The 18,635-nt window shown below is 42.2% G+C and overlaps 1 protein-coding gene across 1 annotated transcript in view; it reads left to right on the top strand.

Annotated features, from left to right (window-relative positions):
• The first annotated feature begins 373 nt into the window (after positions 1 to 373).
• The window catches only part of SCAMP1 (secretory carrier membrane protein 1), a 608,538-nt gene continuing 590,276 nt past the window's right edge, over positions 374 to 18,635 (top strand). Inside the window, exon 1 of the mRNA XM_078675215.1 lies at positions 374 to 597. Coding sequence (XP_078531341.1) covers positions 550 to 597 — 48 coding nt within the window. The 5' untranslated portion in view covers positions 374 to 549. The remainder of the gene's footprint in view (positions 598 to 18,635) is intronic.

Here is an 18,635-nt window from a genome sequence, read left to right as displayed (position 1 = left end):
TTGTACAGCAATTCGCGCTGCTATGCAACATGTCTAAAAAACACTGACAAAACAATAGATTTTGTGTAGGTGAAACCTAGAAGCTTTGCCAATGTTTGTTTCTACGAGAGGATGCAACCGTAGATTCATTGCATGTTGTCTTTTTTTTATTTTTTTGCTCGGTTTGAAAAAGCAAGCTAAGCGCGTGCACTATTTATGCCCTCAAAAAAGACACTAATCATGTGGAAAGCACATCTCAAATCACATGAGAATCACAAACGTCCTTAGGGGAGGAGGGTGCATTGCATTCAATTGACATATGTGCCTGACCCGTACATGGCGCCTTGCGGGAAGCCTCAGCTGATCTAGTTATCACGTGATCACCATCTGATTCAGCTTAGCGATGACGACATTCTTCAGGGGGCCCTCCCCCCATTATGAGCGTGGACACCGCATGACGTCAGTTCCGGAGGAGAGTGTTGGATGACGAGTAGAGTTGAGGCTATCGGGCGGGAGCTGTAGTGACGCCGGCCCCAGCGCCCAGTGTCACCGGAGAACATACGCTGCAAAATGTCGGACTTTGACCATAACCCTTTCGCCGACCCCAACCCCTTCCAGGTGAGCAACTGGGGGGGAGCGGAGGGGGGCCTTGATGCTGGGTTTAATGTTGGAGAACGGGAGGTAGGATGGGACTAGCTGATGGAACACCCCCATCATCTTCTGGGAGAACACGGCGGCGCAGCCTCCTCCCCCTGCAGGTTGACAGGGGATCCTTCTCCCAGGAATAGATCCAACATGGAAGGGCCCGTTACCTGGAGACTACAAGCAGTCGTACAGATGATCGCATGCGGGTGTCAACTGACAGACAGCCTGAGCTCTGGGAAGAATGGCAGCAGGGACTGGAAGATTACGGTGGCACATAAAGTGCTGGCAGATAGGTCACCAGAAGGGACAGTACTTTGGTGAAAAAGGTGAGGTAGTCTAAACAAGGGGCGTGGCCTGTTAAGTGCGACTAGGAAACCTTTACAAGATAGTGTGGCTTAAAACAAGTTAACCAGAATTAGATTTGACTTGTATGATAGTAAGGTCTGTGACGGGAGTAGTCGTTTTCGGAATATGTCAAACAGTCCAGTTCTCCCTTTTATACGACCTTTTTTCTCCTGACGACGCGGTGAAATACTAAATCTACATATCTCACGTCTCTCTTTCTTCACTTACTTCTTTGTGTCCCCTCCCCTTCACTATGTTTTCTCTCTCTCTCTCTCTCTCTCTCTCTCTCTCTCTCTCTCTCACTCACACTCACACTCACACACACACTAAAAACATGCCTACTCTCTCATTACCTTACCAAAGTATTTTTTTTCCTTTGGCGCTTTAAGTCTTTTAATAGCTATGTACACCCCATTCACATATTCACTTAAAATTATAAATATATATGGCACTTATGTGCCACTTCCTCTGAGCGGTTGAATGAGCATGTAGTGTGAATACCATTTTGACCCATTCACAGGCACTGTGAGAAACTGGCATACCCTACAGGCCCCATTCCAGAAATCTCAATCGCCCCTTGTCATGAACACGCACCCACAATCTAAACTCACCTAAAGGCGACTCCGTTAACTACGCACTGTGTAAGAGACCTGTGTTGCATAAAAAAAATACGGAAGAAGCACAATCTCTGGAAAAAGCTAATATTCATGCGCAGTGCATTATTAAGTGCAGCCTGTGAATTGCAAGCAGGGATCCCAATCGCTGACATGGCTTAACTTACAGGTTTTTATGGTCATTGTTAAAAAATCAGAATTTATCGATTTAAGGACATGAATTAAGAGTGTTGTAGGGACCAATTTCAAAGTCTGTTATAGTGACTGCCGGTTCTGAATCCTGCGATACCAAAGGGAGTGATGGACGGAGCGTCTGAGCAAATCAAACTCTCACCCCCAGTCAACTGATCTGGGTTTAATCCATCATCATTCTTTAGCTCACTCCACCACCCCAGTTCAGACATGGCCATATGCAAATCAGTCGAGCCCGAACTGCCAAGCAGGGTATGCCCAGACGTGGGTCCCTTGATCATTTTGCCACTGGATTCAAGCTAGCCTGGCTGAGGACGGCTGATTAGTCAGAAACCAATCCCAGGATGCTGGTTTCCGGTCCAGGGAAGACATGGCTTGGCAGTTCGGGTTGGACTGTTCCCATGAGGCACAGGGTCAGACTGATTTGCATATGGCCATGTATTAACTGTGCTGGCGGAGTGAGCTAAAGAAGGATGATGGATTAAACCCAGACCAGTTGACTGGGGGTGAGTGCTTGCAATGTTCAACACTCCGTCCATCATCCCCTTTGGTTTTACTTTGTTCGCCCTAAGTTGGCAGGGTATGCCCAGACATGGGTCCCTTGCTCACTTTGCCACTGGATTCAAGCTAGCCTGGCTGATGACGGCGATTAGCCAGAAACCGGTTCCAGGATGCTGGTTTCCGGTCCATGGAAGACATGGCTTGGCAGTTCGGGCTGGACTGTTCCCATGAGGCACAGGGTCAGACTGATTTGCATATGGGCATGTCTGAACTGGGGTGGCGGAGTGAGCTAAAGAATGAGGATGCATTAAACCCAGATCAGTTGACTGGGGGTGAGTGCTTGCAATGTTCAACACTCCGTCCATCATCCTCTTTGGTTTTGCTTTGTTTGCCCTAAGTTGGCAGGGTATGCCCAGACGTGGGTCCCTTGCTCACTTTGCCACTGGATTCAAGCTAGCCTGGCTGATGACGGCTGATTAGCCAGAAACCGGTCCCAGGATGCTTGTTTCTGGTCCAGGGAAGACATGGCTTGGCAGTTCGGGCTGGACTGTTCCCATGAGGTACAGGGTCAGACTGATTTGCATATGTCCATGTCTGAATTGGGGTGGCAGAGTGAGCTAAAGAATGATGATGGATTAAACCCAGATCAGTTGACTGGGGGTGAGTGCTTGCAATGTTCAACACTCCGTCCATCATCCCCTTTGGTTTTTCTTGGTTCTGAATCCTGGCACCCACCCAACTTAAAACCCTGGATGGCAAAGTATTTAGTTGCCTCGATGGGCAGTGCAAGGCATAATATCAGCAATTGGAGTCCAATTGTAGGGTTCAGTGCTGTTTTCAACTAAATAAGGCAATTTTACCCTGCTCAGGCTGGTGGGCATGCTTCTTTTGTGGTTTTGTACGTCATTTAAGCATTCTATCCAACTGGGTTCTGATGGCACTGGAAATTTGGGTTCAGTAACCCATTCTAAACAGTGTATATCAACACACAAATGCTGTCGAAAAGGTATTGGTAACAGGAGAATTTAGGCACATGTTAGAGTTTGGCGGGGCAACCGTTTCAAGTTCTGACCACAGTATTAATGCGACTACTGGAAGCATTTGTCAACTAAATCCATGCACAGGGCCCTGCTACAGGTGGTATATCACTATACAAATAAGTCTCCCAATGTAGCTTTCTGATGTCCGGTTCCCAAAGGAACCAGACATCAGAACGCTACATTGGGAGATGCATATCCCATTCACTTTACAAACCTTTCATCATCACAGTAAACTCGAAACAAATCGATTGTGTTAGATATCTAAAATCTAGTAATATCTCACTTTTTAGATATTTTCTCGGCTACTGCAAGCCTGACAGGAAGTATCTGTGAATCAAATCTTAAATACCTCAAAGCATTGAAGAAGTCTCGTGAGGGACGAAACACGCTGCACCGGCTATCAATTCCTGTGCTGTGATTTTATGACTGAAAACCTGAATTTGAGAATAAAAGAGAACATTTTTCCAGTAATACGACTGGCAACTTGATTTATTTGGGAGACGCACTGTTAACATTATTCATATCTATTGCGGTTTTTCTCGACCCAATACTGTATACTTTAAAAAAACTATGGTATGACTATGGACACCAATTATTTAGCAACTCATTGGAACCTTTGAGTGCAGAGCCGTTTTTGTGTCTTTACATGTTTTGGGTTTTTCCCAATATTGGGGATGTAGGAAGGTCACGCCCTGACTCATTGCACTGTTCAATTACTACCATGTTAGACTGACTGGTGCAAGCTCTGTGTGCCTTGACCTTTCTTTGTGGTTTTGTATGCATATAAGTGATAGGGGCTTATTAATGCTCCTGGCAAGTACTGGGGTATTGCACGCTCTGGCAATATGTACTGTGTTGTCTGGAATATGGTACTTGAGCTTGGGAGGATTACATACACTGATTGGCACATGTGAGAACACTGCGATAAATAAGTTGCATGCATTGCGTGTAGAGTATGCAGATTCCTGTAAGATTAGGTGGTGCTAGTAGTAGGTATATCTATTGACCATACTCTGCCAGTTGTGCAGGAGATGCTGATAGCAAGATAGCTTATCACGCGTGGAACCGGAGCAACATTTGCTGCCGGAAAGTTGCATCACAAACGCCTGCCATGGGCATTGCTGACAGTTTAATACGGTGCTCTGGTGGTTATCTAGCATGATCATTGCATTTTTGATGCAAGTTGGGCAGTATGAAATCTGAATCACTGTCATTAGCAATACCCTTTGGAGACTACAACTGGGAGAAGAGGTTACTACGCAATAGGGCACCAGCTGCTAGCCTGCAGTCATTGTTGCTTGAGGGTGCGGGAATCTCCGACACAGTGCTATACGTATGTCAGGCCTGATGTCGTTGCTCCTCAGGATTGGATCAATGCAATAAAAGGGGCCCACCTCTAGATCATCCCAAGTCTGGATGTATATAACACAGACTATTAAGGAGATCAAGCGGGGGAAAAAATAGGGAAGTCCGGAGGGGAACAGCTGGGCGACTGGAACTGGATACCTGTGAACATATAAGGCATGAAATCAGTGGGAGAGGCACCCTAGGCCTAAATTCTCTCTATCAGATATGTTATGCTTTACACCCACCTGGTAGACCATACAGGTATAACGGAACGCAGAATGACAGAACAGGCTTCTTCTCAATTCCCAGACTTTCCTGCTTAAACATAAAAAGAAGACCATCAATACGCCCCTTCCTGCCCGCCTCTGTAGATAGGGTTCAAAAAGTATAATATGGGGAGAATAACGGTAACACCTACCCTACTGGGAATGAAAGGAGACCTGAATGCCTGTAAGGGGTCACGTGTCTATCACTCAGTCCAGAGAAAGGACAAACGACCTCCCCTCCGATGTGGAGATAATTATTGTTCGAGTAAGTGCACTGAGCACCCTATGTCTCTCAACCACCTAATATGGGAGTCTATAGGGTATCTCTCCACAATCAACGAACCAAACAAAAGAAAGATCAGCCCAGCAAGAATCACGGAGTGTAATGAACTTAATTCCCCCAGCAGATACGTCTCTGCAAGGAAAAGCAGGAAGCACACAGTGCTACAAGTACAAGGATACTTAGCCTCAGTATCCACCCGTGACACAGATCCCAAAAAAACGTGGAGTTTACCACACTCAGTAAAGTAAATATAGCGCCACACGGGCACCTCCCCAGAACGGGGAAACCTTATTTCGCAGGTCTCCAAACTCGAAGGTGGGCGCTTCCTAAGCCCCTCCCAAGTAATCCAATGAGGCGGTGTGCCCAGGGTTCAGGAATCAGCACACCGGTTACCGATGCGGGCGCTTCCTAAGCCCCACCAAATATTCCCAACAGGTTCACAATGTACTCCGATGAGCTTACAGCAACCCACCTCAGACAGGACAAAACGAAGAACAGGTTACGAGCAATCTACCTTGCTCGCCGGGAAGGAATAATCGGCAAGGCGTCTCTCTACTGACGCCGAGATATCCCCTTCCTGGTCGCATAGCGTCATTCCTACGCGACGCTCGAGGAATCATGGGAATTGTAGTTTTTCCTGCTCGATACAGTTCCGAGCTGCAGGCAGTGATTTACCAGCGGCCGGGGAGGTCTGACAACGTAGTTGGGCAGATTGCGCGTACCTGGCAGACTTTTGTGGAGCGAATCTTTAAGCATGATCCTTTCCACCGGGAGATATCTGTATGGGACCTTGCCCCGGTTAGGAGGGTGATGTTCAGCATGTCATAACGGGCGTGGCAGGAGGGGGATGTGGCGTACTGACGGACCTGTACCCGGACACGTGCTTTATCACTTACGAACAGGCATGCGGGGACTTTGGGCTGGATCAGGGACAATATACCTGCTGACCTTGGATGTAATACTTACATGCGGAGCTGGTAGGTGCCATATTTCCCTGTTGTACAAGGCCACGAGGGCAGATGCGGTTGCTCTGCCCCAAGGGCGTTCGCCACATGGAAAGCGGATCTGGAGGAGCCTCTGCAGGACAGTTTGCGGACTCACACGCACGATCTCATGCAATGCCCGCTTTAGGCTTATCCATTATAATTATGCACATCGTACATACATGCCCCATAGAGACTGCATCGCATGGCCCCGGAGAGATCCAACACCTGCCCTAAGTGTCACAAGGAAGGGGCCAATTTCCTGCATCTGGCCTGGGAGTGCCCTGAAATACGACACCTCTGGACAGAGGTGGTAGACAGGGTAAGGAGTAACGTTAGCTGTCGTGTGAAATTGATGCCAACCCACTGTCAGCTGGGGCTCATATGAAAACTACAAAAACAAAGCAAGACTGCATACAAGCTCCTCCAACTCCTACTGGTGCTAGCGCGGCATAGAATAGCAATTGTCTGGATGGGAGTACGCACGCCTCAGGTCACAGCATGGCTGAGAGACGTACTTGAATGGACACTAGCTGAGGCGGTACATATGAAAGCGTATCGCAAAGACGAGAAGCTAGAGGAAGATTTAAGGGCATTGAGGGAACTCTGCCATGACTTATTGGTTGAAGAGCTGACAAGTGAGCCCACAAAATACATCTGGAGGGACGACAGTACGAGCTTAGAAAAGGAAAGGGATTAGTTGTTTTTTTTTAGGACCGAGGGGTCTCGCATGCGATTGTCTATTATGTGTGTAACTGCCGGGATTGCAACTAATGTGCCTAAGTCTATGCTTTCATTGAATGCTGACATTTGATTGTATACCTGTGTGATATGTTACTTAAACATATAAATAAAGTTAATTAAAAAAATATGTTGAAAAATGAACTCACGATGACGAAAGCCAGAAATATGAAAATATATCAGTAGAAATAAACAAACATACACTATATGAATAGTGAAGTTTGTAAGCAAGGCACAACAATCCCATTAAAATGGGGCCACGTAGGTCAAATTTGGATAACAGAGAGCTGTTGGTAACTCAATCAGTGCTGTTTTAAGTCCAATTTCATGTTCTTGTCCCGTCTAGTGACTAAGACTCTCTTGAACTAGCTTACTTAACTATAGTACCTAAGAGCATTCTAAGACTAAATGTTCCAATGTTCCTAACTCATTTTTGCAACAATGGCAATGTGGATCTACTCTGGGGAGCCTTTAATACATTAATGCCAGTGATTAATATAATTAAAAAAAAATGTAAAATATAAAGGGCATTGGTAATTGGATCCCTAGGCAAAACTGCGATCTCAGCACTTGCCCATTATTTCCCTCGGATTTCAACCAATAATTTCTCTCCTGTTTACATTGACAAAAAATTCTTGTACTTGGTGGAGGTTTTCTACTGCCTACAGAGAATGATCAATCTGGAATAAATCTTCAGTATGAAAAATTTCATACTAGATAAATGTCATCTCCAATGTTGTAAAGATTTGAATTTTTTTTCTTTGTGGGATAGTCCGTATTCAGATTGGATACTAGCAAAATATTTTAGAGAATCCTCACGCACTAGTTCACCAGTCGTCACAAATTCCTTTTTCCTGCCATACCCGGCTATTGGAAATTGACAGGATTCAAATGATTTTCCATATCAGTTCATAACATTTAGGGATAATCAACCATTTGGAAATGGAGGCAAAATCCTAATGTGAGGCATCTAAACACAAAATGTTAGCCTTTTAAAACACTTAGTGTTGTCCAAATGTAAACACAAAGCCTTGAAACCACGGTACTTTTGGACGTATCTTAATTAGACTATTATCCACCCGTCTCCCCTATTCCAGGTTGGTGAGTGTCCTCATATAACTAAATGATGCCACCACATAATATATTTTGGTGTCAGTTAATGCGCAGCTACCCTTTAATAATATGCCATTAATATCAATGGGGTATCCCTGTATCACACAGAACCTGGGGAAATATGACAGTATGTAAAACAGACAGGTTCTGTCGAGAGAGAAACAATTGCTTAAAAAAATTAAGTTTGTCCTGTTCTGCTACGACGACCAGTCAATGGTCTACAATCAATTGCTAATAACCGCAATGACAATAGAGATTAGACTGAGAGAACATATCTGTTTTATATACCTTAATAATATGCAACACATTTTTCTTTCTGGCTCATTTCACCTCCCTCCTCTTGCTCTCTTTCCCCCACCCAGTTCAAATAAAGTTTTTTGATCTTTGAAGAAGTTTTTAGATCGATCAACAAGCAATGTCTTGAAACAAGAAAAGGCATTGTGGCAAGATTGTCATTTTAATAGGGTGAATCTGCCCTGTAAACATGAGTGGTAGCGTGCTCCGTACCAATAACATTAGACAATGCATGTTCTATTTTAGATGTTTGCTTGCACATATTTAGGCAGTATTTTTTGGTATATATGATGTAGTTATTCACAGATTTGTCGGTTTGGTGGACCTTCCTTCATTATAGTAAAAAGTAATATTTGAAGTCCTGTGCCTGTCATGTACTCCTTGTCACCCCCATGAATAGCATGCCACTGCAGCGACTGTTTAGTTTGCTTTCTTTTATTATGGGGCATTGTTTGCTAACAATTAGGGTAGGTTTGGGTGGAAGGTGTGACTTAGGACGTTGTGGGATTTCACTAAACTAAGATAGGCATCCTAAGATTGCTACGCATGTGGTTAGTCACTAGAAAAAGAATTTAAGCTTCTTGAAACTGAACGCGAAGTAAGTAAAGACAAGGATTCTCTTTTTAAATTGCACACACTGAAAGTGTTTAGGGATGCATCAAATTGTGAGGTGCTGGAGTAATTGGTAAAGGAGTTAGACCCTAGAAAACATGGGTGTTGAAAGCTTGAAGAGATGGTTCTCTGGTATTGCGCATCTGTGTGAATGATGGTATTATCCCAACATCGCTAACCTACACTTTATAAGTGCACTAAGGTAATATTATGCTTCCCGTTTGGAACATTCTGAAGGTGCAAAAGCAGAGTACTTGAAGGGTATTGCACTAGTCTGGATAGAGTGAAAGATGCAAGAAAGCATCTATTCTCCCTTAAGTCGTAGATGTTCAAAATGCCATTGCTAGCCTTGCTAATGGTAAGTCCTTTGGGGTAGTTATGGCCTTCTAGTGGAATTTTGTAAAACCATTTCTGATATTCTAACCCCAAACTACTGAACATTTATAATGCAGTTGACATCACAGACAAACAAACTTTCAGTTGATGTTGGAATATATAATTACCATGCTCAAGAAACCTGGTTGAAACCCTTGCCAGTACTCCTACAGGCCACTCTTACTACTGAATGTTAATAATACAATGTGTGCAAAGATATTGGCTCAGTGGTTACAGCCCTGATGTAGATGTTAGTATGGCCCAAAAGTGTTCATGTCCCAGAGATCAACTACCTTTAATTTGTGCACACTGATGGCTGTGTTGCATTAGATAAATCCATGTCTGCTAGCAGCAGCTGTCCTAACTGACCTGAAAAAGCATTTGACACATTAGAATGACAGTTTATGTGGGGGTATTTTTAGGGGCATGGTTTAGGCCAATATTTTTGTTTCTGATTAATCTACTATATAGAGGACCCCTTGCCCGGGTGAAAGTTAAAATAAATAAATGTAAAAAAAATGTGTACTCTGATACAATATCGATTTTGTAGGGGCAAACGTTGGGGCTGCCTGATGTTTTCTTTCATTTTTGCATTGACTGTTGAGTCCCTTGCGTACTTGTTTCACCTCTGCTGTGAGCTTTACATGGGGGACAAACCTCTCTTGATATCCCTCTATGCTGACATTGTGTTATATGTACAGAATCCAGTGTGGACCCTGATTATTAGAGATGCTATTTAAATTTGGTGGATATTCAAGGTTGCAAATTAATTGGTATAAGTCTGAGGGAATCCAATTATAGATGGTTCTCTTGCTTTTCATAGAGAATATACAGGTAGATGGAGTGTGGATGGGGTAAAATACTAGGGTTTCATGTGACAAGGGATACAACTGAACTACTTGGGCACAGCTTTGGGACATCCTTGGAGAGTTTTAAAACTCATAAGCAATGGTTCTTGCTCCCATTCTCACTTCTATGGCGGATTTCGCTCATCAAGATAGTAATATTACCAACGTTTCTATATGTGTTTAATAGTATCCCTATCCGCTTACAAACTGATTTGTTTAGCCAATTTATCTGCTATTAAGACTGACTGGGGCAGTGGACAGCCTCAAATTTAATTGAGAGTTTTGAGGTAGCTAATGACGAGGGGAGGGTTGTCTGTGGCAGATATATTATTTTCACTATTTAGTCATCAAGCGTACTTTGTTAAATATTGGTTAGGTACACAGTCCTCTCTTGGGCATGCGAGATTAGAGTGGAGGCTGGTCAGGCCTTACTCATTGGCATCCGTTTGTGTAAAAAAGCATCCATTGGGAGGAATGCTGTAGATGTAATTGGAGTAACTGGATGGTCATGATGGGGAAATCGCAAAAAAGACAGGCTATGACATACCCTGTTCACTGTTGAGTACAACATGCAATCCGTTTTTCCCACCCACAATTGAGAAAGCCTCTAAAAAGATATTGAACGATATGGAAATTGTAGTGCTTGGCGATTTATCATAGAGGTTTTATAGACCGGCAAGACTTTAAAGCTAAGGGTGGCAGTGATGCACTGGTGATTTTGGTTATAGCCTGCAATGTGCTAAGAGATCTGTGTTCCCAGATTTCCCTGCTGCCTCCTCCGGAATGCATGTTACTTACAGAGATGATTGTGGGGGGTGATGCTGGCCAAATGATTTCCTCTATGTACATGTAGATAATGGGTATTAAGAAAAGGCTCAAATATATAGCTTAAACTTGGGAGGCTCTGCTGGGTTATCTGACCCTTGACAAATGCTGGAGGTATGACTGTGCCCAGGTTAAGAAACCTTCTTTTAACTTTTAGACATTAATTCAATTGTTTCCTCCACCAATTATATTACACCCTGGAGTGTATAGCTAAGTCCTGCCAAAGAGGTGTAGTGGAAGGTAAAAAAAAAAATAAAGCAACAAATGTAGCTTTTCTTCATATTGCACAGTGGTGTCCCCTAGTGCTAGCATTCAGAGACAATATATTCACCTCCTTAAATGCAATAGCGAGTGTCACTGTGGCTCCATCTCCTGAGCTGGCCATATTTTGGCTTATAGATGATGTATGTGAGAAATTGTGCGGATTAGTAACTACAGCTCTACTCGCCAAACGACAAGTGCCTATTCTCTGGATGAGCACCAAGTCACCAAAGCAGGCAACATAGTTCTGTGATATGGTATACTGTAATGAACTGATGGATGGTTCTACTACAGGTGTGCACCACAGGGCTTGTTAAAGAGACTTTTGATTACCGCTCAAATTGTTTCTGTTAGAACAGTAGCCATAATCTGGGTATACATTGACTTCTGACTTCAGGAAATGTGAATTGGAGGATGCATGTCTGGTATATTTTTCTGTAATTGTTGATTGATTGTAGTAGTGTGGTGCAGTTATTTTATTATGCTGTAATGTATTTCCTACTAATTGCTAGATAAACAAGGCTGAGTTATGTCTGTGTTTGTCACAAACATATGTTTCCTTATGCTAAAAATCTAAATGAAATGTTAATAAAATAGCGAAGTATCTTAATGCCATGTTCTAAAATTGAAGATGTTTCAATCTGATCAATCTTTGCATTATTTATTTATGCATCCTGTATTATTTTTGGGTCTCCTTCTTAAGTTCTTCTGCTTCTCCTCTTCCTGTCCATGCCCTCCCCATCCTGTTTACATCCCTTCCTGCTGACCGATAGCGTCCCTGGTATCTGGTTGGTGCTGGTACCAATCTTTCTTCTACTGCACACCTTTTTATTTTCTTATGACTAGATGCTCATTTAGGCCTTTGTATCAGGAGAAGAGCCCAGTGTCCTGCTCTCCTGCCCTACCAACATGCCGACATAGTTTCTCAACCCTGCCAACTTCTTTATTTTTCAGTCCATTTCAATTTCAAAATACTCTATTCGGTTTTCATAGAGTCGGAAAAACCATAAAAGTACATATAAAAAGCAATGATTACATGATAAAAAATTAAAAAAAGTTCTGTATACATAAACATTAACAGCGTTAGATAAAAAGTAATGTTTTCATGAATTAAAAAAGATATTGAATTATCAGGGCCATTAAATAGATGAAGGAAAGATTTCAGTCTCATGGCTGCTCTGTATACAATTAAACTGAGTGTTGGTAAAGCGTGCTACCTTACCTTCTTAAGTCCGACCAAAACCTCATCTTCAGGTATTCAAGATCCGGTCTTTCTGTTTTCTGGCGTCTTCAGCTTTTCGAAAGATGTCAAAAGCCCCTGCCATACCACCTTTAGATCTGTATCAATGAGAATGGCTGGGAATTAGAATTTTGCCTTTAGAAGGCTCATCTTTTTTTGCTTCCTGGCCTTTTTGTTGGGAAGATCAGGGAACACTGAGAAGGTAAAGCCCAGAACGGTAGTGATGGTATTTTTATCTCATGCAAGGGTGAGAAATTTCTACTTGATTAGTTAGTCTTGGAAGTAGACAGTGAGAATTCTCAGGGCCCCACCCTCATTAGGGGCCAAAAAATGACTTGATGGATGGAAGCAGTACTCAAGCCTTACAGTAAAGTACTTTTTATTCTTTTCTCAAAATCCATTCATGTAGAAGCTCAGTGACCAATTTTAATAATGGAATTGTCTGTCTGTCCACCCTTAGTTACTACAGCTGCTCTAGAGGTGCACTCAGTACCCTCTGGGATTCCCTCAATGCAGATGTTTGCCTTGCTGGACCGATTTTTATAAGATTTTGCTTCTATGGCTTTAGTTTTACCATTTTATCATGCAATTTTCTGTGTGTATCTAGGCCTCATTTTCAACATCTGGTCCTCTGATTGTATATTGGGTTCAGATATCAAATAAGTCACCCTTTTCAATGAGGCTCTCTAAATTAGTCATGGACAATTCTTGGGAGGTTTTGATGTCCTTAACTTCTAGTAATGCCATTATTGAGTGATTTAGCAGAAGGCTCCGATTGTGAGGAGCTCTTGCCATGCTTTGAAATTTCCCCGACTGTGCCTTTTCCTGGTTTCACTGGAGAAGATGCTTGTACTTCTTTCCTTGCTTCCATCTGCGTTTTTCCTTGCAAGATAGAGGCGTCAGATTCACAGCTGGATTAATCTAATTCGTTATTCTAAGTAGTCTATAGAGCTGTATAGGGCAGCAGGCCTAAAAAAATCATCAATATTACTGGACCTGCAGGCCTAGTAACTTGAATAATCTACTCGATCTAACTGTAATGTACTTGACCCATTATGTCAACTTTGCAGTCCAAGATAGAAAAGTAATTGAAGATGTAAACTGACTTTTGACCTCTGTTTCTGAACACCGAATAAACGCAACAAGATAAAAAATAAGACTTAAAGGCATCTTTAATGCTCCTTCACTTTGTGAGTGAACAGAACACCTGTTTTGTTGTCGTGTATTTCTATAGGTTCTGAATCGATCCCCCTATTCCTGACCCTATTCTGGTTAAACTTACTAGCTAGTTAACTAACAGTCAGCCCATGAGGCAAGAAATCCCCCATGATGCAGATACCGTTATCTGACGCAGTCACACTACGGCACAGGAACGTGTTATCTGATTAGGTCATAACGCTTGAGATCTAATTAGACAAGCGATATTCCTCCAGCCCCTGATAAGGCATACGACGTTCTCATAACAAATCAAACCTATGACAACCTGGATAATCCGTGCGGCCATTGTTTTGATTTCACAGAGAACTTTAGTAAAGAATGTGCTAACGAGCAAGTCGTATGACATCTTTATTGACGTACCTATGTCCATCCTTACGTCAATCCCGGCACCTTTAAGGTATAAATATTGCCGACCTTGCCCTATGCAAACACACGCGTGGTGACAAGACGGAGCAGCCACCCTTGCCAAAGCCAAGAGCAGAAGCAGACCCCGCAGGCAGCAGCCCCGCCTTCCTGACGCGCTGAGAGACGCGCTGCTATCTCAAGCCGAGAGACCCAGCACCGGCGCTTCCGGGTAGCCCTCGCAGGCAGCCTGGAATATCGAGAGCAGAGAAAGAGATACCATTCCTCATTCATCCTAAATTCCAGGTACAGAACTGAATAACCCCTCCTAGAGAATTCTTTAGTTATTCACTTGGCAAAAACAAACTTAACTTAAACTGTAACTTTCTATTCCCGCCCACGCATTAGACTTAGGTCAGGTACACGGGGTAGGCGTATTTAGAAACACCAGTTGAGTACGTTTAGTCAAATGTATATGTGTATGTAAATATATTTTAATCATTTTAAACATCATATGGCTCAGAAACCATATCAATGTTTTTACAGTATTATTTTATACTATTGCTTCTAATGTATGCACTTTACTTAACTATAAGTATCGCAATAATATCGATCCATTTCTCTTGTACGAGAAAAGAGACTGATCAATAAATAACACCTTTTATTGAACACGCCCGTCTCTTCCTTTTCTCTACATTCTGATGAGACTAAGAATGCACGTACTGACTGAGTAAAATAATTGCCTTGTGCTCACACGACTCTCGAGATTGACTCTTGATTAGGGGAGAGCAAAGTTGTCATGTTCTATGGTTGTCAGAAACTAAATCCCTTCTTGTCTAATCAGGGAAGTTAATCCTTCCTTGAACATTCGAGAAAGTTTCTAGCGAACTCTGAGCTTAGCTGGCAAACCCAAAAATTAAGTCTAGTATCGACAGTAGTAGACCTAGTTAACGTCTGGCCTAGGCCTTTACTGCTGTAGGTACTATTCCAATGCGCAGAGCCTATTGGGAAAATAGGAACTACACTACATTGTCAGCTCGCCAGAATGGACGAGTAGGTCCTAAATATAGCTCACTCTTATAAAATAGGACACGCCATAGAGAGTGGGTGAGTAGATTTGTCGAGGCCTGAACTGTGTATCTTGAGCCCTGACTCATTACCTATGTGGCATAGCCTTTTGCTTTCATTCTTTTCTTTTGTTTACCCCTCTCAGTCCAAGCATCTTTTCAAGATTTAGATAGAGAATGGGCACCTTTAGCTTTCTATAGAGGGTCTTTCCTAGCCACTATTATATACGCTTCTCCCCAGATGGCTTAGCAAGGCATATGAGGAAGGCTCCAGTGATTTTTGAGGTTATACCTTAAAGCATGATCTGCCCTTTGGAATTGTAGTGAGTTAGGTTTGTTCTCACATTTGTTTACACCTTGAAAAAAGCTGTGCTTCTTTTGGATACTTCCTATTGGTAATGATCCTGCCTATCTTGTTCTTTCTGACTTTCTCATATCGAGTTCCTTCAGAAAGATATCCCATCTAACTAAGAGAGTTGATTAGTTTTATGAAGTAATTAACTGTGATGGGAATAGAAGAGAATGTGGTGCTCTTGGCAGAGAGGGTGGTTGAACTAGGATGTACTTCCTTTTTGGGATGGAATTGTGCATCAGACAACTAATTGGAGTTTCATTTCGGAAGAGGCAGATTTCCGCCACATGTCCTAGATGATATGGTCTTCTTTCTCTGTGGCATTGGTATAGCCTTGCCTACTTGTCATTTCATGTAAATGTTCCTTGTGTGCATCTGGATTCCTCACACAGAAGAAGTAACTGTATCTTCCCTAAATGTGGCACCTTTGGTGGGGTCTTTGCTGCTTGCCTCACCACTCCCAAGTGTAGACTTGTCTGAAAATGATTCTCTAGAATCCAGGAACACTTTTACTGCGGCAGCAGTTAGAGCTTGTAGCTGGGTTCTTCTGGTGCAGGCTTTAAATTTCCAAGTCTTACTTATTGCTTTATCTGGGCAATATTCATTGGCGTTCCTTCCGCCACAATACATGAGCGTGGAGGGATTGTCTGTCAATTATTAAGTCAGTCTAAAATCTTTATTCAGATGTTTTTCAAAGAACCATAAAAGAGCAGAAATAAAATAAAGCTAAAAACATCGACTGTAAAAAACAAATTAAAATGCATGTAAAACTGTTCATGGCTGCCTGAAAGGATTAACTTCACCTCATGTATCAAATAACACTTTCTCACTAGAGCACCACCAGATAAAAAACAAGACTTAGACAGGTAAATTCATCGGGTTATAACATTAAATAATAATGTGCAGGGCGTACTTATACAAATTCTGGTCTGTAAACAACATTGGCATCAGATGCTGGTGTAACATGGAGTGTAGCTCTCATGCCATGACCTTCTTCTGTCCGTAACTGATTCCTAACTCACACAGAGCTAACACACATAGATGGCATTTCCTTTTATGATTTGAGTAAAGTAAAACACCCAGTGGGATATTTATGATGTTTAACTTTTACAGTAACCATGTACCAACAACATTTAGTGGCTTTACACCCGAGTGTGACCATTTTCTTTGTTGTGGGAGTGTACTTTATTTAAAAGTCTTTACAACATTTTGGCACCGAGTTCAGCAACACTAGGTTGTCAGATAACTAATATTTGAATTCCCAAGTGTTGGAGGTGAGCTTTTTCTTGTCGGGCAAGTTTTTCACTGGCTTATCTCAAAGCAGGTATTGTGGTATTAATATAAAGGAACTTTTTATTGCTATTATTACTGTTTCAACTGTTCCCCCTCCCACCCCGGCCCCCTGCGTAGGACACCTTTGTGAAGATAGTTATTGGTATATCTAGATCGGGATCGAAAATCATGAAACACAAAAGGGCTGTTCTGTACCACACATAATAATTGGTACTTGAACGACTTGGAGATAAATCTTCCCTTTGCAGGGCCATGTGTTCTTGACCTAGCCAACTTGCATCAACAGCTGTCCTTGGTCGTTTTAGTCGAGAAAACCTAAGAAAAGGTTTGGACAGAAGAGCCAGATTATTCATTGCGCAATTTAAGTATGAATTTCAGGCATGTGAAACTACCATCTCCTGACGCCTAGGATATATTGTTTGAGGTCAAGGACATCAAGTTTTCATGTTTATTTCCTCTATTAGACAAATAGGCCCAAACCCCTGCAGTTCAAACCCTTTGGCTTGCAGTTCATATTACCACATTCTGGATCGGTGAAAGAGTCCTGTGTGCATTTAAGGAAAATGTTTGTCCGTATCGTCATGCTGTTCCAACTTGTATTTACCGTTCACTAATGCAAAGTATTTATTAATAGGGGAGCATTCTAAGGCCGTTCACTAATGCAAAGTATTTATTAATAGGGGGAGCATTCTAAGGAATTCGTAAGGGATCAGCTTTTACTACTGACCATGGTTCCTCTATAAAAATCCGTACACACATTTACAAAGTTTAACAATTTGAGGCTACCTATAAGGCTCCCAGAATGCACTCGGATAGATGCAAATAATCACGGAACGCTGAAAGCAAAACTGATGTTTCTTTGCTTTCAAAATAAAATGTACCAAACAAATGGCAACTAGAAGAAAAATATTTTTCTAAATTACAATTTTGAGGCAAATACATTAGGTCTGGCTTGGTTGCCATCCTGTTGGTTTTGTCAATGCGCGTTTTGTTTTGAACTAATTTTTGTAAAACGTTATTCTTGTAGGAGTGGCTGGGCTCTCCACAATGTAACAATGTAACAAAAGCATTGGAGACTACTTTGTTTGCCAATGGGGTTGGGGGTGTATACACACACACACACACGTACGTACTGGTATGCAAAAGGTCTTGACTTACTCCAAATGTAAGGGGCCGATTATTAGTGAAAGTCACAAACGTTTGCAGTTAGTGCCGATTTACGACTATCCTAAATTTACAGAAGTAGGCAGGGAAACTGTGCTTCTTATAAAAACTTTGTGAACTACATTTTAGCATTGGCAAATGTGTAAGTATGCTCATGCAAAAATCTGCTGAGCGTATGCAAGTTACCTTGCCATACAACCTCTTTTTATTCCCCACCCTGTTAAACATTTTAATTTTGCCATTCTCAAGAGTAAATTTCGAACCTTTCCCAGTGTGGGAAAACCAGTTAGTGATAATCATTCAACATGCATTTTTGTAGGTGTGCGCAGATTCAGTTGGTGATAACAATTCAACATACATTTTTGTAAGTGTGCTCAGATTCAGGAGGGTTTTTCAACCCTCGAACTACCACTTCTCGCTACTTCCAACCCCTTGCATTTATCTTATGGATGACAACCATTGTGGCCCATATATATAATTAAAGTTGGAGACAAGGTACATCTTGAACTTCAACAGCAAGAGCCCTGGAGGATTAAACAACACTGAAGATTTACACACCTGTTTATGATTGTAAATACTTCACTGAACCCCCATGGAAGTGATTTAATGTAATTTAATTTAATTTCACTTCCTCTCCTCTGACCCTATACTGCATTTAGAACCTGTCCCTTGTGTCCTTTTCCTCCCTGTTTTCT

Source organism: Lissotriton helveticus, chromosome 2_1 (genome assembly GCF_964261635.1).
Source record: "Lissotriton helveticus chromosome 2_1, aLisHel1.1, whole genome shotgun sequence".
Classification (NCBI taxonomy): domain Eukaryota; kingdom Metazoa; phylum Chordata; class Amphibia; order Caudata; family Salamandridae; genus Lissotriton; species Lissotriton helveticus.
This window is presented reverse-complemented; position numbering and strand designations above follow the sequence as displayed.